This window comes from Aotus nancymaae, unplaced genomic scaffold, assembly GCF_030222135.1.
Source record: "Aotus nancymaae isolate 86718 unplaced genomic scaffold, 86718_ANA_hifiasm-v0.15.2.pri h1tg000014l, whole genome shotgun sequence".
NCBI classification, from domain to species: Eukaryota; Metazoa; Chordata; class Mammalia; order Primates; family Aotidae; genus Aotus; species Aotus nancymaae.
The window spans coordinates 104,012,229-104,040,130 of record NW_026988425.1 but is presented as its reverse complement, the minus strand read 5'-3'; the positions used below and the strand labels follow the sequence as shown (position 1 = coordinate 104,040,130).

Below are 27,902 nucleotides of genomic sequence, written 5' to 3'. Positions count from 1 at the left end.
ATACAATCACATTCTGAGGTACTGGTGGTTAGGACTTCCCAATATGAATTTTGAGGTAATACAAATCAGCCTATGACCCACATTTTTAAAAGTGTATTTTTGTGGCTTGATCACCCATGCTGTACCTGCCCCTCCCCCAGACTTGAGCTCCTAGAAGGTGGGAACTCTATTTCTTTCGCAATCCCCAGAACCTAACAAACAGTGTCCAGCACATTGCAACTATTTCATGAACTCTTGCTGCATGAATGCACAGAGGCTGGTAAGAAACTTGAAGCTGAAAAGTGGCACTGACTGCCACTTTTTGATTTGACTTCTAACTGCCAGAAGTAGAACCTGGCTAGTAGACTAGAACATGTTCTGATGAGAAGAGGCAGAGAAAATACAGTACATTTCAACTGAGACTGCTTTTGACAGAAAGGCAACTGATTGTTGCTTGGGACCACCCATTCTCCACCTCCAGCACTGGGAATGGAATGGAATGGAAGTCGAGGCCCTTGTGGAATACCAGAAGTCAGGTCTGAATCATTTGAGAGCAAAGGTAATTAACAATCGTCAATAGATCTTTTCTTTAAGCCCTTCACTTTAGGGTCTCAAAATACTGCAGGTAAAAGAAAGAACAATGCTGTAATGCAGATAGATACAACAATGTAATGTTTTTATTTCCAGTAATTTACGACTGTTTCTTAGAACTAACTTTGCTTAAAAAAATAAGTTTAAATATCTCCTTTAGATACTATGCCTAGGGATATGCTGAGTTCTTAGACATCAGCCAAGCAGGTTTTAAGAATGTAACTGACACTCCTCTGTCCCTGCCATTTTTGGCTTAAGGCTCTGACTTTGAAGTCGATTGGAAGAATACCACAAGGCCAAAGCAATGTTCATTTTTCTAAAAGTATACAATGATTACTTTATGATTCAAATACTTAATGTGCTGTAAATGCCTAATACTAAAAAAAAAAAATGCTTTGGTCAATGTAACATACATGAAGTGAGGGAGAAAGTCTCCTTGGTCATGTGTGTTTTGCTGTCAGATATTCATGTGCCTGAGTTCTTTGGCAAAAGTCATTGGCTTTTTTTTTTTTTTTTTTTTTGGGCAAATGGAGAGTTCTTGGAACAACAGATTGTTAGAATAGGTGTAATAATTTCTGAGAGGCAAGCTATTTTCCCCTACAAAGTAGAATTGGGTGATTTTAGTACTGATGCTTAGAAGTTAAATGTTAAAGCAGTCTCATTTCGTTAAAATGGAATATCCCAGCAAAGCACAAGAACACAGGAATGACAATACTCACTTGACCTTGCTTTTCATTGCTTTCCATGTCTACAAAGTGTTTAATGTACTTTTATCAACGTTTTTGGTTTCCAACAGAGCTTAATTTCTCACTAATATTTTAAGACTGTACTTAAAATATGATTTTTAAAGTGGTAATATAGAAATGTAATCACTTTATATCCATTTATATTAAGTGAATTTAACAGTAGATTCAAATTTGGGGTCCCCCACAGTCAAGTCCAAAGGGATTTTGTGTGCTATGACTTTGTTGTAAGTCTTGAAAAAAGCTTGTGTATTTGAGATTGTTACTGTGTTTTCTTCACTCATTCCTGGATAAAGGAAATGTCAGAAATGGCTGCTTGTCCCAAACAAGGCAGATGGTGGAATACTTTCTGAAGGAGCTAGGCAGAGGAGAGGAAATATGTGGAGAAGTAAGGTGGTTGGGTTGTGGAGAACCACGTGGCTCAGAAAGCAGACCCAGTCCTAAGAGAAAATAGTTACAGCTCTTGCAGGATGAGCTCTCTTTAAGAACCAAACCTGGGTGGCGGCTGTGGACTGGTGTAATTCTGAGGGAGTGGAGTGGTGGTAGGCGATTTGCATTCTGGGATAATGCGAGGGCAGCAGGATAGTGGAAGTAAATGAAGTTTAGAATCTGGAAACCTACTTTGAGTTTCAGTCCTACCCTACACTGCCTGTGTGACTTTTTGGGCAAGTCATTAACGTTTTTGAGTTTCAATTTCTTCATTTGTTTAATGATAAGATCAATATATAGGCTTATCAGGACAAATTAAGTAATGTATGCAAAATTGCTTTGTAAGCTAGGATGTGCTATAAATGTCACTGGTGTAGAGCAAAGATAGTTACTGTTCCATCATTCCAAAGAGTGAACACAGTTAGCCATCCCCATTTCCTACCCTAGATCCCCTGACCAAATGGATTGATCAGGTTATACCAAGCATTACAGTCAACTCAATGATTAGGTTACCTCAATTAGAGCTTCCAAAAACAAACTCTAAACAGACATCTAAGTCTGTTAATCTGTTAATGAGGTGTGACTCTTAATTACTGTTTATTAAATGTGACACTTATTTACAGAATTTGGAGAATCAGATCTGGAGGGAATCTTACCTAATTTCACTCTTGCTTTCAATCAGGACTATATTAAATGTGAATTAGACCTGACAGATGGCTGTTGGATTCTCCTTCTAAATTTTTTAAAGAATATTTTACAGTTTTTCTCTAATTTCTTTTAGTAATTTAACAATTCTTATGCGAAGTTCTTCTTTAGAGCTGACCCAAATCTTAGTTGTGATTTTAAGGCTTTTCCCAGCTCATGCCTGTCGGTACTGAAGATAGAGAACAGCTGGTCAGCAACCTTGTACTAATCATCCTTTGTATATTTAAAGCAGAGTTACTCAGTTCCACTCCCTCGCTCCACCCCCTCCCACCACTGAATTCATCAGCTAGTATTCTCTGAATCATTCATGGTGATGACACCTGTCTCCCACCCCTCCCTCAGACACTTGGCTGTTTCAGGCAGCTGGGCAGAATGTGTTGTCACTGGCCACATGGACTTGGAGAGAATCCGGGATGCTTTCTTTCCTCTTTTACTCTGTTCATAATCTTTAGCCTTCTAATAAAAACCCTTAACAATGTTTGATGGAGTTTTGTGCAAAGATACTTAGCATAGGTTGCTTTGAAAGTTAGACCTCCCTGGTGACTTAGTGACTCAGCCAAGACATATCATTAAGCTGCTACTTTGCCTGCTAAAAATAACATTGATTGATATCTCTGGTTTATTGGACTTCATCTTGGAAGACATGGAGCTGAAACTCTCCTGAGTGGAGTGTGTGTTCAGAAGCACACTAACAGTTTCAAAGAGTTAATGGTTTCCCCAGTGCTCTAAGTTGTAGTTGGGAGTAAGTGACCACTGAGGAGAATTGAGCTCATTCAGCTTATCGCATGTGGTTTCAGAGTGGATCCTGTTTTTAATCTGAATGTTATGCTTTTGTGTCTCTATAGGTTTATTACCCAGAGCTGTTGGTCTGGGTCAATCAAGAACCATTTCCAAACAAGGAGATGGAGGGAAGGCTTCCTAAGGTAAGATCCCTAGATGCCATTTTGTTAACACTGTTTTCAATATAGAAACAATTGTTTAAAAATATCAGAGCTTTTCCTTTTTCATTTTAACATCCATTATAGGCTACTATAACAACCTATTAATCTGACACTATGATGACCTTGGAAATAACATACTTTTTAAAAATATCCTAAAGTTTTATGACTTAAAGTTCACATTATCTTCCTTTCTTGATAAAAGCAAATTTTCATTTAAAACATGGAATCAGTTTATCAAGTATACGCTTCACAGGTTTTAAATCTATTTCATTCCTGGTTAGACAAACTCAAATACAATGACCAAACTAAAAGATATCTTAAAAGTATAAGATGATGACATAATTGTCTGCTAATAATGTCTGAAGGTCTGATACAAGATTATCCATTAAGCAAAAATGGGAGGAACAAAAAACTGTTACATTCCTTTCTTCTAATTTTTAAGCCTAAAAAACATTTTTTGTAAACATGGTTTCATTGTTCTGACATCATAGGTGTGGCAGTTCTCTGCCTTAAGAATATCTGTAAAATTTATATTTTTGATTCTAGCATAATTTCTGAAACAAATAGTAACAACTACTTACCAGTTTTTACTAGATATTGGACTTTGCCTGTTACGGTAAATACTTGTTTGACCTCAGGCAGGAAGAGTGTACTTTTTACCAATGACTTGCTGATTTTGCAGTTAATAAAGAAAAATAGAATCCACTGAAAATAAAATTTCTGTTTGAAAGTGTAGTTGACTAATGGTGAGGCCTCCCCCAGCTATTACTAGTATTTCAATGTTTAAGCAATTATTTTATTTATACTAAATAGTCTCAACAATTGCCTATCTTACACAGGCAGGCAGAAACTGAAGAGGTTGTATCAACTGGCAGTTTGCACTGAAAGAAAACAATCTTAAATCACTTTTAATCTTGCCGAGTATTTTTGAAGGTCAAGGTTGAAATCACTGGCAGGAAAGTAGGTGAACAAAATGGTTTGGCCCTGCCTGAACTAAACTTGCACTGATTTGTAGAGCTGGAGTGGAAGAGAGCTAAAATAGTAGCGCTTTCCTTAAAACACACCCACACCTCACCAACAGCACACCAACGGCAACAGCAGTATAACTGTAGACATTCATCACTGTGCCAGATCAGGGCATAATTCTCTTGAGGCAGCTGAGGGCAAGATGTGAAAACAAGGCAAGGTCTAGCATTCGCATTAGTTTTTGCCTCATTCAAGCATCCAAAGGTCCTCTCTTTGATACTGATGACATAGGGGCAAGACTAGGCATAATTCCTCGATATGATCAATGGTGCCTCCCCCTACTCTTAGAAAGCCAGCCCTGGGGTGCTAGGTCTTGCCCCACACAAAGAAAGACATGCTCCCCTGGGTGGGCACAGTGGATCATGGTATTCTGGTCTTCTGCTATTTTAAGTTCTTCCTTCTCTAAATATGAGAATAATATTTTAAGCATAGTTTATTTGGTTTTTCTCCAGAAGTTCCCTTCTAGAAAAGCATATCTTTGCATAATTGTAGGAAAAACAATCTTGACTAACTTGGTCCGAAGCACATTATTGAGTAACTGGGAATTAATTTCCTAGTAGTCATCCGTCAGAAGGGCTGATCCACCCCGAGGCACATTAACTGGCATGACTTCCAGGACAGCGGGGCTGTGGGAGCCACTGGACACATCTGCCCCCCAACCCCTAGCCTCTTGAATTACTCAAGTCTCTCAGTTCTGTAGACACAATTATGTGCTGGATGAGAGAGGAACTATTTTCTCCATGGATGGACTTTTTTTTTTGCTTGAATTCTTTTATAAGGTCTGACTTTTCGAGAAAGAGAAAGAAGACTTCTTTGTGTCCCATCTTCAAAATGCCTCCTCCACTTATCGCAGGAACCTAGAATTCCTTTAGTGGGGGCAGAAAGCTTTTATTAAAAAAAAAAAAAAATAGTGGAGGGGAGTGCACTGAAATCAATCAGGGGAAGAGGATTGAAATCTAGTAATTCCAGGACCCCACAGGGAGGATGCACAGAACTCTGTCTCCTCAGGAGCACCTGACCCCAGCGGCATGTTGAGTTCTGTCCCTCGGGGTGCTTTAGTAGCATACTTCTCTGTGGGCCTTACTACCATTGCCTCATTAGGGTCCAGTCTGTATGACTGTCTTCCACACAGCAAGTTAATGAAGGGTGAGATGGGCAGGGACTGATTTTCTGTTTCAGTCTCTAAGCTTAAAATCGAATAGAGTACTCCAGCAATAGTAGGCACTCAGAACATGAATAATGAATGAAGAAACCTTTATCTATCATCTCTGACCTTGAAACAGAAAAATAATAAGAATGGTAAATTCAAATCTGAATTAATCTTCACTTTCTTTTTTTCTGGAAGTGCCTCTTCCCAAATCCTCAGCTCTTCATTTTGTTTTATTGTGTATGTTTCATGGAGGTAGAGGATCATTAGTACTGAGACTGAGATTTAAATAGAGAGATACACTAATGTTCCGTGTATTCACTTTCGAACAGAGTAAAAGTGTGAACTGGAGCAGTTTTAAGGCAAGGTGTGTAAAGAGTATACTTGTTGAGTTAACATTTACCAACTTTTGGTTTTCTTTCTTTTCTTGCCTGTGACAATCAACAGCCATTGAACTCTTCATTTGTCCAAAACCTAAGTTTGTCCTATCCTGAACCATGGTAACTGGTTGACTGGGAGGTGAGGTGGGGTCAGGCTGGTAGCATTACTTTAAATACACTGGGATTACAGGAGATGTCCTTTTTTTTTTTTTTTTTTTCCCCCCCAATTTTGGCATTGTGTACTAAAATTCCAACATTGAAATTATTTTCACAACTGCAAGTAACTACCCAATATCATGCTTTTGGTGACTGAATCTAGATTCTTAAGGGTGTATGAGTAGTGAATTCTATTTGTATTTAATTTTCTGGTTTGGTCCCATTGGTATTTAATGATACCAAAACAATCTCTAAAATCACAACCTAAGATTGGAGTATTTATTAAAGTCCATCATGGTTAGATTTAATATATGTCCAAAAAATGTTGTATGCTCTCAAAATCTGAGACAAAATCGAAGCATACCAGATGTTTAATACAGAAAATCTATATATTAAGTAAGACTTTTTAAAGTTGAATTATCTGTTGCGTTTAGTTCATCCCTGGGTTGCTGAAAATATTCAGTTTCAAGTTGTTTGGAAGTTACTGGCTTCTGAATTCTTAAAAAGAAATTCAGATCTGATAATTTTTAGGTCTCAAAGTAAGATTATCACTTTAATCCAAGTACTTACATCTAGTCAAATTGCCTTATTAAAACTGTCGTGTTAGAACATGTGACTTGAATAAAAAGAAAAAAAAAACACATCTTTTAAACCTCAAAGGATAATTTTTTCCAAAACAGTATCAGTAATTAAAACTAAAAGACTATCGTCAAATCTTCACTATGTTCATACCTGAACAGGGCATACAATCCATCTGTGGTAAACTAAGACCTTCACTGTGCATCATCTGGGCAGGTGGGCTTCACTGTGCCTCTGCTGTCTGGTTGTCATGGAATGCTCCTCTCCACTGTTGCCGCCGCAGCAGTGTGTCCAGGGAGCCGCATGGTGGTGGATCAGCAGTCACACTGAAACTGAGTTATTCTAGTCAGAAACAAAAAACCTTACTCATCAGGATTGTGAGGAAAGACTTAGAATAGCCCCAGTCAGTCTAGATGAGCTGACTCTCACTCTCTTCTGGCTTTGGTTCCCACCAGCCCCCTCTTTCCTACAACCGCTGTCAGGGTACCCTCACATAATTTCCCTCCCAGACACTTACCATCTTTGGTACCCATTTCTGGCATGTGCCAATGGCATGTAGAATAAGCCATACATAGATAAGATTTATGCAAGTTGAGATATGTTTTTAAATATTTTTATTACTTATTAGAAAATAGATCATTACTCTTCATCACACCCACTGGACTTTTTTTTTTTAATTATCGACTGACAGACACTTCTGTGAGTGTCTAAGATTGGGCCCTGTCTGATACTAGAAACTGTCCCCAGAAACCTGACTCTGGGGAATGCTGCCTGCCTCCCACATGGCTGGCACCACCATGACAGAAGCACTTCATTCTACTGAAGCAAAGGTGGCCAGTGTTTAATTACTTTATTTCCTCACAGACCTAATATTTACATTCGGGTGAACTGTGTTTAATATGTAAACTCTGTTTTGCAAAACAGCAAGAGTTCAAGGGTAAAATGTGGTCTGGGAAGGAAAAGCAAAATTTTAAAAAATGGTTTCAGAAGCATGACTAATTTTGTCTTCTTTTGTGTGTGGCTCTGCCTGCTTTGCAGGGAAGACTTCCTGTCCCCAAGGAAGTGAACCGGAAGAAGGATGATGAGACAAATGCTGCCTCCCTGCCTCCACTGGGCAGCAATGAACTCCGCTCCCCAAGAATCAGTTACCTCCACTTTTTTTAATCATAACACCTCCATTTGTATTACATATGGTGTATGGGTATTGATGAGGTCATGGTATCATATATGGGATTTTTTTCTGTGTAAATCATCAAGTATAAGAAGAAACTATGGGACTCTGAGCCTTGCTTTAGAGAATTTACAGTGGACAAATAGGTATCATCAAACCAGTTTTTAATCATTCTGACTCAAGTGAAAACGCTCAGAATTTCACACTGTGAATCCACGTTTACAACCCTTACAGGTGGGCCTTCAGGCCTGGTTCGCTACAACAATGTCTTCCACAACTCAAACTCCCACCGCGCTCACACAACCGGTCCACTCCTGCCTTTTCACTCACACAGCTCCCGACTGCTTCTTGCAGAGGCTGAGAGTCCCCTCCCCTTTTTTTTTTTTTCATTTAGATGTAACAAACCTAGTAGTTTATGTTCATCAATTGTCTGTATATCTCTATATTTTATCCATGTACTCTTTTGATGTATAGAAGTAGTTTGAAACTCATTGTTTCCTTGTGGTAAGTGACCGAGATGCTGCCACAGGACCTGAGACACTGATGAATGGTGCTATTTTGGACTTTCAACATGCTCCTTGGCGAGGTAGCTCTGATGGAGTTATTTTTTATTTCCATGTTCTAAGAAGGTGTTGGTACTCTGTTTCCCTGAATGTTGTTCTCTAGACTGGATTGACTTGTTTTCCTTGTGTCTTCAGTGTGGCTTTCTCCCTCAGTGTTGTAGGTTGAGCAAATGCTACCAGAGTGTGAGAGACGATGTCTCATTGGCTGGCACTTACAGACATGCAGTCACGGTAGCGGGAGCAATCACAAAACTGTAATTTACTTACCAAATCTCTTCCTTTCCGTAGCCTCGCCTGCCTGACTTAGAGAAAGAAAAGCAATAATTTTACAGGCATTTTGAGGTGTCTCTTTGGGTTCTTTCTGTTTGAAAGGATATTATTTGGGGAAACAAAGAGCAAAACCTTTTTAAGTAAATTCCCCTGAAAAAATCCAAAACACTGGCATCTGAGTAGGAATACGAAAATGACATCCTCTCCAGATACTAAATTGGAAAACAATGTCGTTCCAAAATAATTGTACTTTTTTAAAAGGCAGAGCACTCCTTTTTTGGCGATTTTGATAAGCAAGGTGTAGATTTACATTTTTGTCCTTGCTCCCAATGAAATGGATAAACAAAAATAAAATACCATCTACTCACGGAATGTTGTTGTGTTAGCCAGTCTGAAAGCCCACCTTAATTTTTATATAACTGTCTTTTAGCTCTTCTTTTGACAGGGCAGGCCTTGTTCTGAACTGTTCCGCTTCTGACTGTTAAACACCGATGACGCATGCGCTGCACTTCTTCGTTTTCTTCTCGCTCCCCCATTGGCCTGAGTTTCTTGTGCATTCCTCCTCTCCCTCCTTCATTAGAATAGGTATATCAGCTGTGTAAATAGAGCAAGAAAACAACAGTATTCTGCATCTGTGGCATTTACGTAGAGTTGCAGTTGTGTACTGCTGAAAAAATGCAGGCTTTTGTAACAATGTGATCTTTACTGATGCACTCATGACAAGTACCCAATGTATTTTAGCTATTTTAGTAGTATTTGTTCAATAAATATGCAAGCTGTAAGGTAACTGTCTGATTTGGCTCATCATTGAAGAGGCCTGGTTTTGAATGCCTTCTCTGGTTCTTGCTAATTCATGTGTTCCCAGAGCCCCAGAAGTCAGGCCAGCAAACCCAAGGGCAAATATCAAAAGAGAGAGAGAATCAGCTCTGCCTTTCATGCGTTTTCCCTTTTGAGGATTTTATGAGATTAGGGGCTAGGCAGTGGCTCATTAAGATGGTATTTGCAGAGCTGCCTCTGGACACAAAGGAGAATTAGACCAAGATCCTTTTATTTCTACACTTTTTCTCCCTCCCAAGGCATTCCCATACACTTCAAAACTTATTCTCAGTCCTTGCCATTAAGACCCACTCTGTGGTATTCTTTATCCCTGCCAAAAGAGATCTGACCTCACTTCTTCATGGAATATTTGCACTTTTACTCAGACAAAAAGCTAAAAGGATAAAAATTTGAGACAGAATTTAAAGTCATTAAGGCTTAGTTCATGTGTACTCAGATACCTGGAACCTACGATAAAGTGATGATTATCAGAACCTTCTAGAGGTCTCATGAGACCCTGAACCCTGGCAAGTCAGGGGATTTATGCACTCCCTGTGCATGAGAAATGTCTTCTGGTCTCTCCTCGTCCATTATGGGAGTGAAACTTTAACTTGGCTTGTACACAAGTTGCTTACTTGGCTGGTTGGGTTCACGTATTGCAGTTTCACCTCAACAGAGACTAAAGAACAGGCCTCTGAAATTCCAGAGAGAGAAAAGAGGAGCTAAAAGTAACATTGCCCCTGCAATGGGAGCTCAGCCTCTGGAGAATGGGCATCGGATGCTCTCTGAGAAATCTTGGGTCTTGATATGTGTGTTACGTCAGGAAGAACTTTTAAATTGGGGGGTTACTGAGCTGAATTTGAAATTAATGCACCTCTCAGATTTTGGTTCAGTTTCCTATTTACCCTAAACTTTTAATCTCATTAAGAGAAAGGAACCTTAGGGCAGAACTAAATTCTAACTGCTTACCAGATCATTAAAATTTGTTCAATCTGAAGGAAAATTCTTAAAAATGACATACCACCACCTTTTTGGCTATTAACCTCTGGATATAAGTCCTTCTTAAATTTAATTACCTTTCTTTAAAAAAAAAATTATTAAAAAAAAACCATCATCTGAAGACTTACCTGGGGCTAGACAATCTGCTCCCAATGTAGGTTTGTCCATGGCTGTTTGCAGGATGCCTCAGTTCTTCTACTCATGAGCATCTCCCCAGTGCTGCTTGAGTGTCCCCATAACTTCTGGCTTCCTCAAGAGCAAGTAATTAAAGGAGCTGGGAACAAGCCAAAAGCTATGACTTATTCTCAGAAGTCACCATCATCTATCATATTCTATTCATTAGAAGCAAGTCACTAAGTATAGCCCATATTCAAGGATAAAGGAAATTAGTTTCTACCTCCTGAAAGGAGGAATACCACAGAATTTATGGACATATTTTAAGATTAGCACATGATCTGAAGTTAAAGAGCTCAGGGTAATTACAGGTCAGGGTTTGGAAGAAAGGCTGAAACTAGCATCACAGCTACTTCTTTCTATGGAAATGTTTTTACAGTCCTTGGAAGCGGCATATGAGGAGAGCATCCAGGAACTGGGATTTCATAGCCTCTATTTATTAATCCAAGTTCTGTTAGCCCCAATACTAACATTTAGAGAATGTTATGAGAAGCTGTAAAAACAGGGAAGCTGGAATAAATGATGTTTAAAGTTCCATCCAACTCTATGGATTGTGGAGTGCGCTGATGACAATTCCTCAGCCTCCATAAACCTTGAAGTAGTAACTGACTCTGCACTTTAAACTTGACTCGTGTCAGGATCCAGCAATGTCTTGTGAAGCATTAATAACTACTGAGACAGAGCTAAGAATTGGAGAAATAGCTGGGCTCACCTCAGAAGACCCAAACTTTGATTTAAGACTGCTTTGTTCTGTCACCAGAGGCAAACATAACACCATGTTGCCTTTGGGAGGAGACTGCTAACAACCATTGAGCAGACTTAACCTGGAGACTTGTTTTTCAATGTGTTGTATAAAAATGTTTACTTAATTGCTGACATTTACAAATCAGGAGATTTCACGTGAATATCTAGATAGAAAAGTGGAAAATATAGCAACAGTGGGGTTGGAGCTGAACAGCTGCCTCCACCTGTGGATGAGGCATGTCCTCTTTTATCAAACTCTCATCACCTCTTTTCTTACATCCTGTCTGCTTCATTCATTCATATCATCTGCTTGCCTCTGTTGGTATGGCAGTTAGCAACACTAATCATCTGGTTTGGGAAGGATGGTGCTGCCCTTACTTCCACTAACAAAGAGCCAGGAGACCTTTTGCACTCACTGTTTGAGAGCAGGAACACTTGAAGGATGAACACCAGACTGGAATTGGAGGTCCTTCAATGCCACTCAGAACTTCTCTGCAGCAATTCCGACTCGACCTCTCTGGGCCCTCTTTAGAATCCTTTGGTTATCCTCCTCCAGGGATTGAGATCCCATGATAAACAGTCTTGGATTGGGTCAGGTTAAGCTGTGTACAGGTATGATAGATTCATCATTTTCAAACTGAGGTATGCATACCTAAAGGTATGTGATGACTTTTCACAGATTGCATGCTCAAGGACAGTATTCAGGAAATAAATTTTCAGATCCTCTAATATACACTATACTCTTTCCTTAAATTGATCTGCTGAGAATGAGTCTTTGTTCATACTGTTTCTTTTCCCACATAAAAAATGATATAGGGCTGGGTTTGGTGGCTCACGCCTGCAATCTCAGCACTTTGGGATGCCAAGAGGGGTGGTATTTGGGGGGGCAGGTGGATCAACTGAGGTCAGGAGTTCAAGACCAGTTTGATCAACATGGTGAACCCCGTGTCTACTAAAAATATAAAAATTGGCCAGGTGTGGTGGCGCACGTCTTTAATCCCAGCTACTCGGAGGCTAAAGCAGGAGAATCACCTGACCCTGGGAGGCGGAGGTTACAGTAAGCCAAGATCACACCATTGTACTCCTCCCTGGGCAACAAGAGCAATACTCCATCTAGAAAAAAAAGGAAATTAAAAAAGATATAGGGCTACCCATCCCAAATCTTAACATGACACATTGCTCTTAATATGACACCAAAAACCTCAGATACAGCCAACAGGGGAAAGGTTTGATGATTAATCATAAATCCACAGAGCCTTGGGCTTTCACCTTTTATACACATGTTAAAGCTGATTATGTTAGATAATGCAGCAATTGGGTGTTTGGACTCACAGATTTTCAGAATTCAGATATATAATAAAATGGAGTGATGATAATAATGACAATATTGATTTAATGCCTTTTTTTCTTTTCCTGACTCTTGTCAAATAACTTCTTGCTGTTAAGGGAGAGCCACGAGAAACTGAAACAAAGAAAATCAGCAGAAGGCACTGAATGCCAAAAATGTCTTCTACATATAATTGTTAGCAATTATTTCCCATTATTGTCAGTATCCTTCCCTAGGATGTATCTTGACTGAGAAGAAAAGTAACTTGGAAGAGCTAAAGCAGTATAGATTTGCCATGCTCATTATTTTAAATGTAACCAGAATGCCTTTTGGGAATGCCAAATTTTTACAAGATGCAATAACCCAAGGATAAAAAACTTTCACATGGCTTCTTTCAGATTTGATGTGCATTCACTGATAAAGTTGTCAGAACCCACTGTATCAAACCATAACATGAAACATTTATTGAATTATATTCAATTCTTGTCTTAGTCTGTTTTTTGTTGCTGTAACAAAACACCAGACTAGATCATTTATTTAAGAAAAGAAGCATTCAGCTAATGGTTCTAGAGATTGGGAAATCCAAGAGCCTGGTGCTGGAATTTGCTCAGCATCTGGTGAGGGCTTTCTTGCTGTCTCAAATTGTGATAGAAAGGAGGAGGGGCAAAATGTGAATTTCAACTCAGGTCCCTCCTCCTCTTGTTAGAAAGCCATGGACTATCATGGGTCTACCCCATCAACTTTATGAATTTATGGATTAAGTTTTCAACATATGAAATTTGGGGAACACATTCAGACCATAGTTGTTTCTACTATTTTATCTTATAAAATATTTCTTGTTTAATCATTCTCCAAAGCCAGTCAGCAGTATTCAATACCTGCACATAATTTTACTAGAGATATGCCATGCCTTTTATCATTTTCCTGCCTTATATGAGAAATAGTGTATTGATCATCTTGTTTTTATAACTTAAACATGGAACAATTAATTATATTAGATCTTTATTATTTTCATTGATTGTTTTTAGTGATCAGTTTCACAAGATACACTTTTAGTTCTCATTGATTTTTATAATATTCCTCAAAATAGCTATTTGAATTCAAAAAGGAAAAACTTTTTCTAACAGAAAGTGCATCTGATTTGGCTGACTGGTTTGACAGTAAAGACTGGCCCTGCCAATGAGTTTTTATGACAGATATTTTTCATAAATGAGTTAAATCTGCAACTCCAAATTAGTGGCAGTACATTTAAAATAATAAATGAGATCAATGCATTTTAGCAAAAAGCAATGTTTTGGCAAATGTGTAATAAAACTAAAAATTTGTTTATTTTTCCTGCCATTTCTGGTGATACGGGTTTTAAAAGGTGGGCCTAAGTATAGGTGTTACAGCATAATTAAAAATAATTTGATAAATCTTAGTAAAGCTCTCTTGGTGTACTTCCCAGAAATTAAGAAAGTAAATGTATTCACATTTCTGGAGAAGAAATCTTTTTGCTAGTCAGGTGCTTTCTAATTCACTGTTTAAAAGAAATGAAGAAGGACTTTATCAAATAGTCATGTGACCAAAGATTAAAAATGCTTTTGCTAATAGACCATTAGGTAAATGCTGGCATATAACAGAATTAATTCAAAGAACTGAATTACATTGTTATAATAAAACACTTTCAGTTCCTTCAACTTACATCTATAAAAACAAAAAATAGAAATAGGATTGATACTGACCCCTTATTTCAGCAATAAGTAATGTTCATCTACAGATAAATGAACTAATTGAAAAAAAGTTTATCATCTCATTAAAGGATGCATTAGAAATATAATTTTACTTTTTGTGTTTACTAATATGTTTATATTGTGTTATCAGTAGTGTATTGGTAATAATTCAATTGCATAGATTTTTTAATGTTTAGAGCTTTATAGTCACAGGAAATAAAAGTAAAAAATTGAATTTAGGTATGTTTCAATTGCAGATAAATGTGACATGGTAAGAAGTATTTTCAAACAAAATTATGTTACCTTAAGGTAAAGTTCTCTGGAGGAAGTTGAATAAAAACTTAAGTTTGAGTAGAAAAAGAAAGTCAAATTTCTAAAAGTTACAGAAGTATTTGATTTTAAAAATGGAATGATGGTTATCCATTATCATGGTGTTTAGATTCAACTGTATACATTATAGGAGAAATTTAACTTTCATTTTAACACGAAAACATTTATAATATGCCCCAAATTACATCCTTTAAAGTGTCTAAATTTATGATGAAAAAATCACTATTCATAAAAATTACATGACAGTACACACTTTATTACAATGCTTTTAGAGGATACAGAAGCAAAAGAATTTGAAAACCTCTGAGCTAGACAAGAAACCCAGGTGCTATGTTTTGAGGCAGTCACTCTTGGTCAGAAATACTTCCCATCTGGTCTCAATGCCTCAAAATTTCTCACGTTAATTCCTCCGGGTCTTGGAAACAGCACCAGTGAATTTTGATGGGAAAGAAAAAAAAGGTCCAGACTGTCATTGTTCAAGCAGGACAGGCTGGATGGCTTGGAGGCACTGACCACACACAGGGGAGTGATGAAAGAGGGTCCCAGAGAAGATGTCTTCCTGGGCTGCAAGTTCAATGAGTCTATAAAAGATCGGCAACTCCTCTTAGAGCCTTTACATCATTCCTCCTTGACAAAGTCAGATCATTTCAGTGCTATTTTTTTATTTCTCTAGATTCTTCATCATATCTTTATCCAGCATATTCAAAAGGGCTGAGTCAATGATTCCTCCCATAGGAGAAGGGGGCCCAAGTTAGTGAGAGAAGTGGGATTATACCTCAGGTCACAACCCCATAGTACTTGAGATCCCAGTACTCCTAAGAAAAGCCTATACAGCAGCAAGCAGCTCATGAATCAGAGCAGAAAAAGAGGGTCATCTTTTCTTTTATTACATGTCTCCATTAGGCTTACTTCTGAACATAACTCATAGAAGGAATATGAAATTATTCCCTTGCACAGTAAACTATGCCATTAATGGATGGCTTAGCTATAACCAAGATATCCACGTGGCTATGTGAAAGCCTCATAGAAAGAGAATTCTAATTGCTTCTCGGTCTTTTGGCTAAGATCAAGTGTAGTGGAGAATTCAAAGAATGCATTAATTTGCTGATTTCAAGTTGAGCAGCTTTAATTGTTAGTTGCAAACTTTCTGAGACCAATGCTCCTATTAATTTCCACCAACACACTGGTCCTAGCTGAGCCGAGAGGCTGCACAGAATGAGCTAGCTCTCTCTCACAGTGCAACAACCCTTCACATCCCGCTCCCCATGTCCTTTTAACAATCTCAGTTCCTATAGGCAGTTTTTCTGTGACTGTTTTCTGGGACTTTCACCACCACTGCTGCCCTTTCACACAGACTCTTGTTTGCAACTGACCCAGCTTCCTTTTAAAAATGACAGCTGAGGCCTGAAAGGAATCAATGACATAGGTGTCCACTGGAGGAACACTGTATAGTGCTGTCGTTGTTAGGGGTTTCTAAGACATAACTACGTAGAAGGGAGTTATGAGTCCTATTAATGTCTCAACAGCTGCTGTAGAGCCTCATGTGCTCTGTTGCACCTAACACTTTGGGCAGTCCCAATCCTGAGCCAGGTCTCCACTATGGTCCTATATTAGTTTGTTTTCACACTGCTGTAAAGAACTACCTGAGATTAGGTAATTTATGAAGAAAAGAGGTTTAATTGAGTCAGTTCTGCAGGCTTAATAGGAAACATGATTGAGAAGCCTCAGGAAATTTACAATTATGGTAGAAGGCGAAGGGGAAGCAAGGACCTTCTTCACATGGTGACGAGAGAGAAAGAGAGTGAAGTGGGGCGGGAAGTGCCACACACTTTTAAACCATCAGATCTTGTGAGAACTCTATCAAGAGATGGCACTAGGGGGATGGGGATGGTGATAAGCCATTAAAAACTACCCTCATGATCCAGTCATCTCCCACCAGGCCCCACCGTTAACACACAGGGATTACAATTCCACATGAGATTTGGGCAGGGACAAACAGCCAAACCGTATCAGCTCCTAACTGTAGTGCTGGTCTCATGGCGCCCTGAAACAAGGAGAGACGGTCGCTTCTTTTCTTGGGAGCCACAGACCATCTCCTGTTTTCTCTTTTCTCTGGGCTCTGTGACAATGCTACTGGACATCTGGGAGAAGGGAGGAACTCCTTACAGGCAAGGAACCTGTCTCACTGGCTCATTTCTTAAAATCCCTGGGCCAGTCTTCGAAAAGCAAATGTTCCCCGCAGAGCTGAGGGGTGCTGCTTTCTAGGACAGAAAGGTAACTGGAACATTCTCATTTGTCATTAATAGCTAGGATTTGCTTTGGTGGATGTGATAATGAAGAGGTATTTGATGTGAGTTCTTGAAGAGGACAATTAGCTCAGAGGGACATTTAAAGAAAGTGTGACAGCAGCACCCAGGAAGGGTGTGAAAAATAGCTGCTTTCTTTTTTTGCACATGTAAGACACTTGAGGGGTTGTCATATATATCATTTTACACATGGGCCTTCCACAACACTTTGAGGTCACCATGGTTATCTCAGTTGAAGGATAATTAATTGCTCAGAGTGAAATTTCTTACCTAGGATGGTACAGCTAATCTTTACCTTTTCCACGGTACCACTTAGGAAATCTAACCTTGACATTCCAACTTCTCTTTTTTTTTCATGATCTTTCTTATGGTATTAGAAGAAACATTAGAAACTAAGAAAACTAGTCTCCAGAGAAACAGAACCGATAAGATTTATTATAAAGTATTGGTTCACACAATTATGGAAGCTGAGAAGTCCCATGATCTGCTATCTTCAAGCTGGAGACCCAGAAAAGCTAGTGGTATTGTTTGAAAGCCTGAGAACCAATAGTGTAGACTGCAGTCCAGGTCTGAAGGCCTGAGAACCATGAGTACCAAGGACAGAAGACTGAGGTCCTAGCTCACGCAGTCAGGTAGATGGAAGGTGATTCCAAATTCCTCTGCTTTTTTGCTTTATTCAGCCATCAATGGATAGAATAATGCCACTCACACTGGGGAGGGCCATCTGCTTTACTCAGTTTACCAATTCAAATGCTAATCTCTTCCAGAAACATCCTCACAGATACACCTGAAAAGAATGTTTAATCAATCAAGACATCTGGGTCAAGTTTACACATAAAATTAACCACCATACTTCCCTCACGTGTAAACTTACTCAAAAAGTATCTGTAGTTCTTTCAACAGAAGAACTGAAAATACTTGTCTTGGTTTTTATAAATATATTTGTATAATGGAAACCCTTAAACCAAAGAATAGGGTACTAATGGTGAGATTTGAGGCATCAAAGATGGGAACTGAGAAACATGGGGCAGGATTTTCACCCCTACATGGCAGAGAAGCTGTGGTCTTCTCTGAGCCTGACTTTCAGTAGACTGGTGTCAGCCAATTGTTCCTGGGCAGGAGCCCTCATGGCAGAAAAGCTTCTTCCCCTAGACTCTAGACTTTTACGGTGTATTTTTTTTTTTTTTTTTTTTTTTTGAGACGGAGTCTCGCTCTTATTACCCAGGCTGGAGTGCAATGGCGCCATCTCGGCTCACCGCAACCTCCGCCTCCTGGGTTCAGGCAATTCTCCTGCCTCAGCCTCCTGAGTAGCTGGGATTACAGGCACGCGCCACCGTGCCCAGCTAATTTTTTTGTATTAATAGAGACGGGGTTTCACAATGTTGACCAGGATGGTCTCGATCTCTCGACCTCGTGATCCACCCGCCTCGGCCTCCCAAAGTGCTGGGATTACAGGCTTGAGCCACTGCGCCCGGCCTCTACGGTGTATTTTGAAGTGGATGTGTGCACCATCTGGTTGGGACATCTGTCACTGTGCTGATCTGCAGGGCTGATTCAACTAATCTGGCTGGTTAGGTGGCTGTCCCCATTCTCCCTCACTACTCCACACAGCTTTCTCCCAACGTGGTGTGGCAATCTGAACTAATAGTAGACAAAAACAAATTGACCTTTTACTTTTTGAAGGAAGGAACTGAAGTGACAGTTTTTCTTCTTCCATGTCCCATACTATGCCTTTGTAAGGCATAAAAAGAGCCAGCCTTTATCCCAAAACTCTAGGCATGACAGAAGCAGCTGTTCAAAGCTCACACCTGACTCCATCTCTTATATCGTGTTACCTGGGCTCCATCCTCTCTAGTCAGCCTGCATCTTCCTTGTTCTTATGGTGAAGTGGGGAGAGGGACTTTATCCTGATGGTTGACAGAAGACCTTTTTCTGATACAGGCATCAATGCTACAACTCCCACCTCAGTCATCTTCATAATCTCAGGCCAATGAGTATTTCTGTCTTTTCTCTATTAGTGACATGTCAAGAACAAAAAGCATTATATATGGTGATTCTGAGAATTACCAGTCTTTCCTCGATCCATGATAATTTATGTTAAGGAAGTTAATGATAACTCTGAACCAGCCAATGATGTTTATGCAGAAGGTATCTGAGTAGAAGGCATAAATCACTACCAGAGCAGAAAAATAGAGAGTAGTGTGGGAGGGATTTTCCCCTTTCTGCAGGCCCACATGATTTAGCTAGAAGTCAGAAACAGCATTGGCCCTGCTCTTAACCAGCTGTTCTTTCACCTCGACCAGGTTTTTTCTCATTTGTTGAATAGGAAGAATAATACCTGCCTGTCTACTGGAAAGGCATGCTATGAGAATGAAAGGCGTGTTCCCAGAGGAGTGGGTGTGTGGGTTGTACATTTTTTGTGACCACTAAATCAGAGGTGAAGGAATGAAGGAAGGGTATGGGAAGGGGTGGTAGGCTTGTGGCAATCATCCAGGTAGACAGCCTAGGAGATAGAGTATGGAAAAGGTCAAGATGGTGGAACTTGCAGGGGCAGGAACAGGAAGGAAGGCAAAAAAAAAAAAAAAAACCAACTTCAAGCAGGTGACATTGTGTGTTAACTGCAGGAAGCCCTTTGGGAGATGAGGAGAGGAGAAAATAAAGACAAAAATCTGCAGCCTGCATCCAATTTTGTTCTTGAAAGTACATGGAGAAATAGAGAGAGAAGGCCAAGAGCAGAGGCAGCTTCCATGGGCTGGGGTGTGTGGAGTGAGGAAGTAAATGGTAGGAAGACCTTCCATATTCCAGAGTAGGTGCACGCCAGTATGATGGTTCACAGAAGTGTGATGTGGAAAGCCTGGCTATTGCTCAATTTGATGAGCCCTGGGGGCTATGTTTTGCCATCTTATTCTCATAAACAGAAAATTTGAGGAAGGTCTCACACAAGTAGAAGTGCCAAGTTCACTCTAAGCATTAGTGGAACCAGAATTTTTGGGGAAACTACTTATTTAAACCAAAGGAACCACGAAACCTATTGAAACCAAAGCTTCAGGAGTTGGATGATCAATACAGAAAACTTTAATAATCACAGATAAACCATCTTCTTTGGAGACAGTAGTCTTTGATCAAAAAAAAATTCATCTAATTCCAGTACTGAGGAGTCTATTCCAAGTGCTTGAGATCATAGCACAATAACAGGGCAGCTGGGATGGGTGGCATTTTCAAGAACTTGGCATAAAAGGAGGACTGGAGCTGAGCAGGGTATGTGTACCCAGAATACAAAGAAACTACCTGGGATGATAAAAGAAGCAGAGGCACTAAAAGGACTTATGGGGGAAGGAGACAGATAAGGAGTAAAGGTGATGTGTGCAGAAAAATAAACATCAATAAAGCCAGACTATTCACAAAAAGATCAACAATAAATCTATAATTAGAAGGTGGTTCCCACTGAAGAAAAATATTGGGAAATATCAGTCATATCAGGGAGTAAACCAAGCTCATTCTGGGAAGAAGCCAACTTGGACTGGGTAGAAAAGGATGAAGTGCCCTAGCGAAAGTTGCAGCAGGTAGATTATCAGGCAGAGGATGTCAGGAAGAGAAAAGGAAAGGGAGAACCTGAACTCAGCTTTGGAAAGGGCAGAGGAAAAGTTACATGATCATATCAGTCAGTGCAGAAAAACCATCTGCTGGAATTCAAAACCCCTTCATGAAAAGAGATTCTAAGAAAAATAGAAATAGAGGGAATTTTCTCAACTGGATTAAAAAGCATCTACAAAAAACTACAACTAAATTATACTTAATAGTAAAAGATTAAATGCTGTACCCCTAAGATTAGGAACAGAGTAAGGATATCTGCTCTTACTTCTCTGATTCAATAGAGTGCTAGCCAGTGCAATAGGGTAAGAAGATACAATAAAAGGCAGATTGAAAAGGAAGAAATAAAACTGCTCTGATTTGCATATATCACAATGATCTATAAAGAAAATTCCAAGGAATCTACACAAAATTACTCATGATTTATAATCACTCAACATAAAAGAAAATATTTTGATTTAAATCTAACAAAATATGCACAGGATATATAACGAAAACTACAAAATGCTGATAAAACAATCAAAGAATATTATAAACGTAGAGACAGACCATGTTCACAGATTGGATGATTCAATACAGTAAATATGTCAATTCTTTTCAAATTGATGTATAGTTTTAACACAACTTCTATCAAAAAATTAGGCAAATAGTATCAGCAAGACTATTTGTACATACAGACAAGAGTATCATAAAATTATATGTTGAGGCAAAGGAACTGGAATAGCGAAAAGAATTTTGATAAAAAATAAAGAAGGAATGAGGCTATGAAATTTCACTTATATAACTACAAGACTGTGTAGTATTCGCAAGGGGATACATTTGTAGATCAGTGGAACAAAACAGAGAACCCAAAAGAGACTTACATATATTTCCTGACACTCCAGCACTCTGGCTTAGATACTTTGCTTTTCCCTCCATCTTCACAACCTGCAGACCAGGAGATTCCCTCCGGTGCCTACAACAACAGTGTCCTGGATTTCCAGCACAAAAGTGGGTGGCCATTTTAGCTGCAGTTTTGTTTTTTCTCATATCCCAGAGGCGCCTGGAATGCCAGCCAGCCAGAACCGCTCAGAAAAATAGGGGGCTGAAGCAAGGGAGCCAAGTGATCTGGCTCAGTGGGTCCCACCCCCAGGAAGAGCAGCAAGCTAAGATCCACTGGCTTGAAATTCTCGAAGCCAGGGCACAGCAGTCTGAGCTCAACCCGGGACTTTTGAGTTCTGTGGGGAGAACGGCGTCCACCATTGCTGAGGCTCAGGTAGGCGGTTTGAACTTTGCCTGTGTAAACGAAGTGGCCAAGAAGCTTACACAGCAACTAGGCAGAGCCCACAGCAGCTCAGCAAGGCCTCTGCAGGCCAACTGTGACTAGACTCCCTTCTTGCTGGGCAAAGCATCTCTGAAAAAAGGCAGCAGACCATCAGGGACGTATAAATAAAGCCGCCAACTTCCTGGGACAGAGCACCTGGGAAAAGGGGTGGTTGTGGGTTCTGCTTCAGCAGACTTAAACATCCCTGCCTGGCAGCTTTGAAGGGAGCAATGGATCTTCCAGCACAGCACGTGAGCTCTGATAAGGAACAGACTGCCTCCTCAAGTGGCTCTGTGACCCCTGTGTATCCTAACTGGGAAACACCTCATACAGGAGAGCTCTGGCTGACATCTGGCAGGTACACTTCTGGGACGAAGCTATCAGAGGAAGGAACAGGCAGCAATCTTTGCTGTTCTGCAGTCCCCGCTGGTGATTCCCAGGCAAGCAGGGTCTGGAGTGGACCTCCAGCAAACTCCAGCAGATCTGCAGCAGAGAGGCCTGATTATTAGAAGGAAAACTAAAAAACAGAAAGGAATACCTTCAATGTCAACAGAAAGGATGTGCACTCAGAGACCCCATCCAAAAGTCATCAACTTCAAAGACCAAAGGTAGATAAATCCACAAAGATGGGAAGAAACCAGCACAAAAAGGCTGAAATCGCCAAAAGCCAGAGCGCCTCTCCTCCTCCAAGGGATCACAGCTCCTCACCAGCAAGGGAACAAAACTGGATGAAGAATGAATATGACAAATTGACAGAAGCAGGCTTCAGAAAGTGGGTAATAACAAACTTCTCCGAGCTAAAGGAGCATGCTCTAACCCAATGCAAGGAAACTAAGACCCTTGTAAAAAGGTTAGACAAAATGCTAACGAGAATAACCAGCACAGAGAAGAACATAAATGAATTGATGGAGCTGAAAAACACAGCACAAGAACTTCATGAAGCATACACAAGTTTCAATAGCTGAATTGATCAAATAGAAGAAAGGATATCACAGATTGAAGATCAACTTAATGAAACAAAGCAAGAAGGCAAGATTAGAGAAAAAAGAGTGAAAAGAAATGAACAAAGGCTCCAATAAATATGGGATTATGTGAAAAGATCAAATCTACCTGAATGTGACAGGGAGAATGAAATCAAGTTGGAAAATACTCTTCAGGATATTATCCAGGAGAATGTTCCCAACCTAGCAGGACAGGCCAACATTCAAATTCAGGAATTACAGCAAACACCACAAAGATACTCCTAGAGAAGAGCAGCCCCAAGGCACATAATTGTCAGAATCACCAGGGTTGAAATGAAAGAAAAAATGCTAAGGGCAGCCAGAGAGAAAGGTTGGGTTACCCACAAAGGGAAGCTCATCAGACTCACAGCGGATCTCTCAGCAGATCTCTCAGCAGAAACCCCACAAGCCAAAGAGAGTGGGGGCCAACATTCAACATTCTTAAAAGAATTTTCAACTCAGAATATCTTTTCCAGCAAAATTAAGCTTTATAAACGAAAGAGAAATAAAATCCTTTACGGACAAACAACTGCTGAGATTTCGTCACCACCAGGCCTGCCTTACAAGAGCTCCTGAAGGAAGCACTAAACATGAAAAGGAACAACCAGTATCAGTCACTGCAAAAAACATACCAAATTATAAAGACCATTGATACTATGAAGCAGCAGCATCAACTAATGAGAAAAATAACCAGCTATCATCAAAATGGCAGGATCAAATTCACACATATTATTAACCTTAAATGTAAATGGGCTGAATGCCCCAATCAAAAGACACAGACTGACAAATTGGATAAAGAGTCAAGACCCATTGGTGTGCTGTATTCAGGAAACCCATCTCACAAGCAAGGACTCAAAAAAGGACATAGGCTAAAAATATAGGGATGGAGGAAGATTTACCAAACAAATGGAGAGCAAAAAAAAAAAAAACAACAACAACAACAGGAGTTGCAATTCTAGTCTCTGATAAAATAGACTTTAAACCAACAAAGATCAAAAAAGACACAGAAGGGCATTACATAATGGTAAATGGATCAAAGCAACAAGAAAAGCTAATGATCCTAAATATATACTCACCCAATACAGGAGCACCCAGATACATAAAGAAAGTTCTTAACGACCTACAAAGAGACTTAGACTCCCATACAATAATAGTCGGAGACTTTAACACTCCACTGTCAATATTAGACAGATCAACGAGACAGAAAATTAAAAAGGAAATCCAAGACTTGAACTCAGATCTGGACCAAGTGGACCTAACAGACATCTACAGAACTCTCCACCCCAAAGCCACAGAATGTACATTCTTCTCAGCACCACATCGCACCTACTCTAAAATCAACAACATAACTGGAAGTAAATCACTCCTCAGCAAATGCAAAAGAACGGAAATCATAACAGTCTCTCAGACCACAGTGCAATCAAATTAGAACTCAGGATTAAGAAACTCACTCAAAACCACACAACTACATGAAAACTGAATAACTTGCTCCTGAATGATTACTGGATAAATAATGAAATGAAGGCAGAAATAAAGATGTTCTTTAAAACCAATAATAATGAAGACACAACATACCAGAATCTCTGGGCCACATTTAAAGCAGTGTCTAGAGGGAAATTTATAGCACTAAATGCCCACAAGAGAAGCAAGGAAAGATCTAAAATCAACACCCTAACATCACGATTACAAGAACTAGAGAAGCAAGATCAAACAAATTCAAAAGCTAGCAGAAGACAAGAAATAACTAAGATCAGAGCAGATCTGAAGGAGATAGAGAACAAAAAACTCTTCAAAAAATCAGTAAATCCAGAGCTGGTTTTTTGAAAAGATCAACAAAATAGATAGACTGCTAGCCAGACTAATAAAAAAGAAAAGAGAGAAGAGTCAAATAGATGCAATAAAAAATGGTAAAGGGGATATCACCACTGATCCCACAGAAATGCAAACTACCATCAGAAATTACTACAAATACCTCTATGCAAATAAACCAGTAAATCTAAAAGAAATGGATAAATTCCTGGACACTTCACCCTCCCAAGACTAAACTAGTAAGAAGCTGAATCCCTGAACAGACCAATGACAAGGTCTGAAATTGAGGCAGCAATTAATATCCAACCAACCAAAAAAAGTCCAGGAGCAGACAGGTTCACAGCTGAATTCTACCAGAGGTACAAAGAGAAGCTGGTACCATTCTTTCTGAAACTATTCAAAACAACTGAAAAAAAGGGAATCCTTTCTAACTCATTTTATGAGGCCAGCTTCATCCTGGTACTGAAACCTGGCAGAGGCAAAACTGAAAAAGAAAATTTCAGGCCAATATCCATGATGAACATTGATGTGAAAGTCCTCAATAAATACTGGCAAACTGAATCCAGCAGCACATCAAAAAGCATATCCATCATGATCAAGTCAGCTTCATCTCTGGGATGCAACGCTGGTTCAACATACACAAACCTATAAATGTAACCCATCACAAAAACCGAACCAAAGACAAAAACCACATGATTATCCCAATAGATGCAGAAAAGGTCTTCGACAAAATTCCACAGCCCTTTATGCTAAATACTCTCAATAAACTAGGTATCAATTGAATGTATCTCAAAATAATAAGAGCTATTTGTGACAAACCCATAGCCAATATCATACTGAATGGGCAAAAACTGGAAGCATTCCCTTTGAAAACTGGCACAAGAGAAGGACGCCCTCTCTCACCACTCCTATTCAACATACTATTGGAAGTTCTGGCCAGGGCAATCAGGCAAGCAAAAGAAATAAAGGGTATTCGATTAGGAAAATAGGAAGTCAAATTGTCTCTATTTGCATACATGATTGTATATTTAGAAGACCCCATCATCTCAGCCCAATGTCTCCTTATGCTGATAAGCAACTTCAGGGAAGTCTCAGTATATAAATTCAATGTGCAAAAATCACAAGCATTCCTATACACCAATAGCAGACAAAAAAAGAGCCAAATCATAAGTAAACTCCCATTCGCAATTGCTACAAAGAGAATAAAATACCTAGAAATACAACTAACAAGGGATGTGAAGGACTTCTTCAAGGAGAACTACAAACCACTACTCAACGAAATAAGAGAGGACACAGATGGAGAAACATTCCATGCTCATGGTTAGGAAGAATCAATATCGTGAAAATGGCCATACTGCCCAAAGTAATTTATAGATTCAATGCTATCCTCATCAAGCTACCATTGGCTTTCTTCACAGAATTATAAAAAACCACCTTAAACTTCATATGGAACCAAAAAAGAGCCCACAGAGCCAAGACAATCCTGAGCAAAAAAAAGCTATACTATAAGGGTACAGTAATCAAACCAGCATAGTACTGGTACCAAAACAGGCATACAGACCAATGGAACAGAACAGAGGCCTTAGAAATAATGCCACACATCTACAACCATCTGATCTTTGACAAACCTGACAAAAACAAGCAATGGGGAAAGGATTCCCTGTTTAACAAATGGTGTTGGGAAAACTGGCTAGCCATATGCAGAAAGCTGAAACTAGATCCCTTCCTTAAACCTTATATAAAAATTAACTCCAGATGGATTAAAGATTTAAACATAAGACCTAGGCAATACCATTCAGGACATAGGCATGGAAAAGGACTTCATGACTAAAACACCAAAAGCAATGGCAACAAAAGCCAAAATAGACAAACGGGATCTAATTAAACGACAGAGCTTCTACACAGCAAAAGAAACTATCATTAGAGTGAACCAGCAACCAACAGAATGGGAAAAAAATTTGCAATCTACCCATCTGACAAAGGGCTAATATCCAGAATCCACAAAGAATTTAAACAAATTTACAAGAAAAAAAAACCATCAAAAAGTGGGCAAAGGATAGGAACAGATACTTTTCAAAAGAGACATTCATGCATCCAACAAACATATAAAAAAAGCTCATTATCACTGGTCATTAGAGAAATTCAAATCAGAAGCACAATGAGATACCATCTCACACCAGTTAGAATGGCAATCATTAAAAAATCAGGAGACAACAGATGCTGGAGAGGATGAGGAGAAATAGAAACACTCTTACACTGTTGGTGGGAGTATAAATTAGTTCAACTACTGTGGAAGACAGTGTGGTGATTCCTCAAGGATCTAGAATCAGATAAACCATTTGACCCAGCAATCCCATTACTGGGTATATACCCAAAGGATTATAAATCATTCTATTATAAAGACATATGCACACATATGTTTACTGCAGCAATGTTTACAATAGCAAAGACTTGGAACCAACCCAAATGCCCATCAATGATAGACTGAATAAAGAAAATATGGCACAAATACACCATGGAATACTATGCAGCCATAAAAAAGATGCATGGACATGGATGAAGCTGGAAACTATTATTCTCAGCAAACTGATGCAAGAACAGAAAACCAAACACTGCATGTTCTCACTCATAAGTCGGTGTTGAACAATGAGAACACATGGACACAAGGACGGAAACATCACACACCAGGGCCTGTCAAGGGGTGGGAGGCTAGGGGAGGGACAGCAGAGGATGAGGGAATTGGGAAGGGATAACATTAGCAGAAATACCTAATGTAGATGACAGGGGATGGATGCAGCAAACCACCATGGCACGTGTACATCTATGTGACAAACCTGCACAATCTGCACATGTACCCCATAACTTAGAGTATATTTAAAAAAGGAAGACAAGCCAATCTCCAAGGTTATATTCTGTATGATTTCTTATATGCATCTGCCATGTTTCATAGTTTCGCAAACTACTTTTCCAAAAGTATATACCAAGTTAAACTCTTTATAAACAGAGTAGGCATGAATGCCTGTCCCAGGACACCTTCATCAGGTGTGGAATGAACAACTGGTTTTTAATTTCTGCTAAATTTGTAGGTGAAAAATAGTACTCTATTGCTT

The 27,902-nt window shown here is 39.4% G+C and overlaps 1 protein-coding gene and 1 long non-coding RNA gene across 11 annotated transcripts in view; one reads left to right on the top strand and one right to left on the bottom strand.

The window, feature by feature from the left end:
- NREP (neuronal regeneration related protein) overlaps positions 1-9,467 on the top strand; it is a 259,905-nt gene extending 250,438 nt beyond the window's left edge. For 4 of the 8 annotated variants that reach the window (XM_064376211.1, XM_064376212.1, XM_012473924.2 and 1 more), the window contains 3 exons: positions 415-538; positions 3,293-3,370; positions 7,715-9,467. In XM_064376211.1, the coding sequence (XP_064232281.1) occupies positions 479-538; positions 3,293-3,370; positions 7,715-7,840 (264 nt within the window). In that variant the 5' untranslated portion in view covers positions 415-478 and the 3' untranslated portion in view covers positions 7,841-9,467. The remainder of the gene's footprint in view (positions 1-414; positions 539-3,292; positions 3,371-7,714) is intronic. The other 4 variants (XM_064376210.1, XM_012473930.2, XM_012473928.2 and 1 more) reach the window with 1 other exon arrangement.
- Positions 1-27,902, bottom strand: part of LOC105731961 (uncharacterized) — a 71,265-nt gene that overhangs the window by 1,452 nt on the left and 41,911 nt on the right. Inside the window, exons 1-5 of one of the 3 annotated variants that reach the window (XR_010342625.1) lie at positions 21,543-21,624; positions 12,446-12,526; positions 11,830-12,015; positions 10,624-10,769; positions 6,830-9,274 (exon numbers count right to left, since the gene is read on the bottom strand). This is a non-coding gene — a long non-coding RNA (uncharacterized LOC105731961). Of the gene's footprint in view, positions 1-6,829; positions 9,275-10,623; positions 10,770-11,829; positions 12,016-12,445; positions 12,527-21,542; positions 21,625-27,902 lie in introns of those variants that run through there. The other 2 variants (XR_010342626.1, XR_001110858.3) reach the window with 2 other exon arrangements.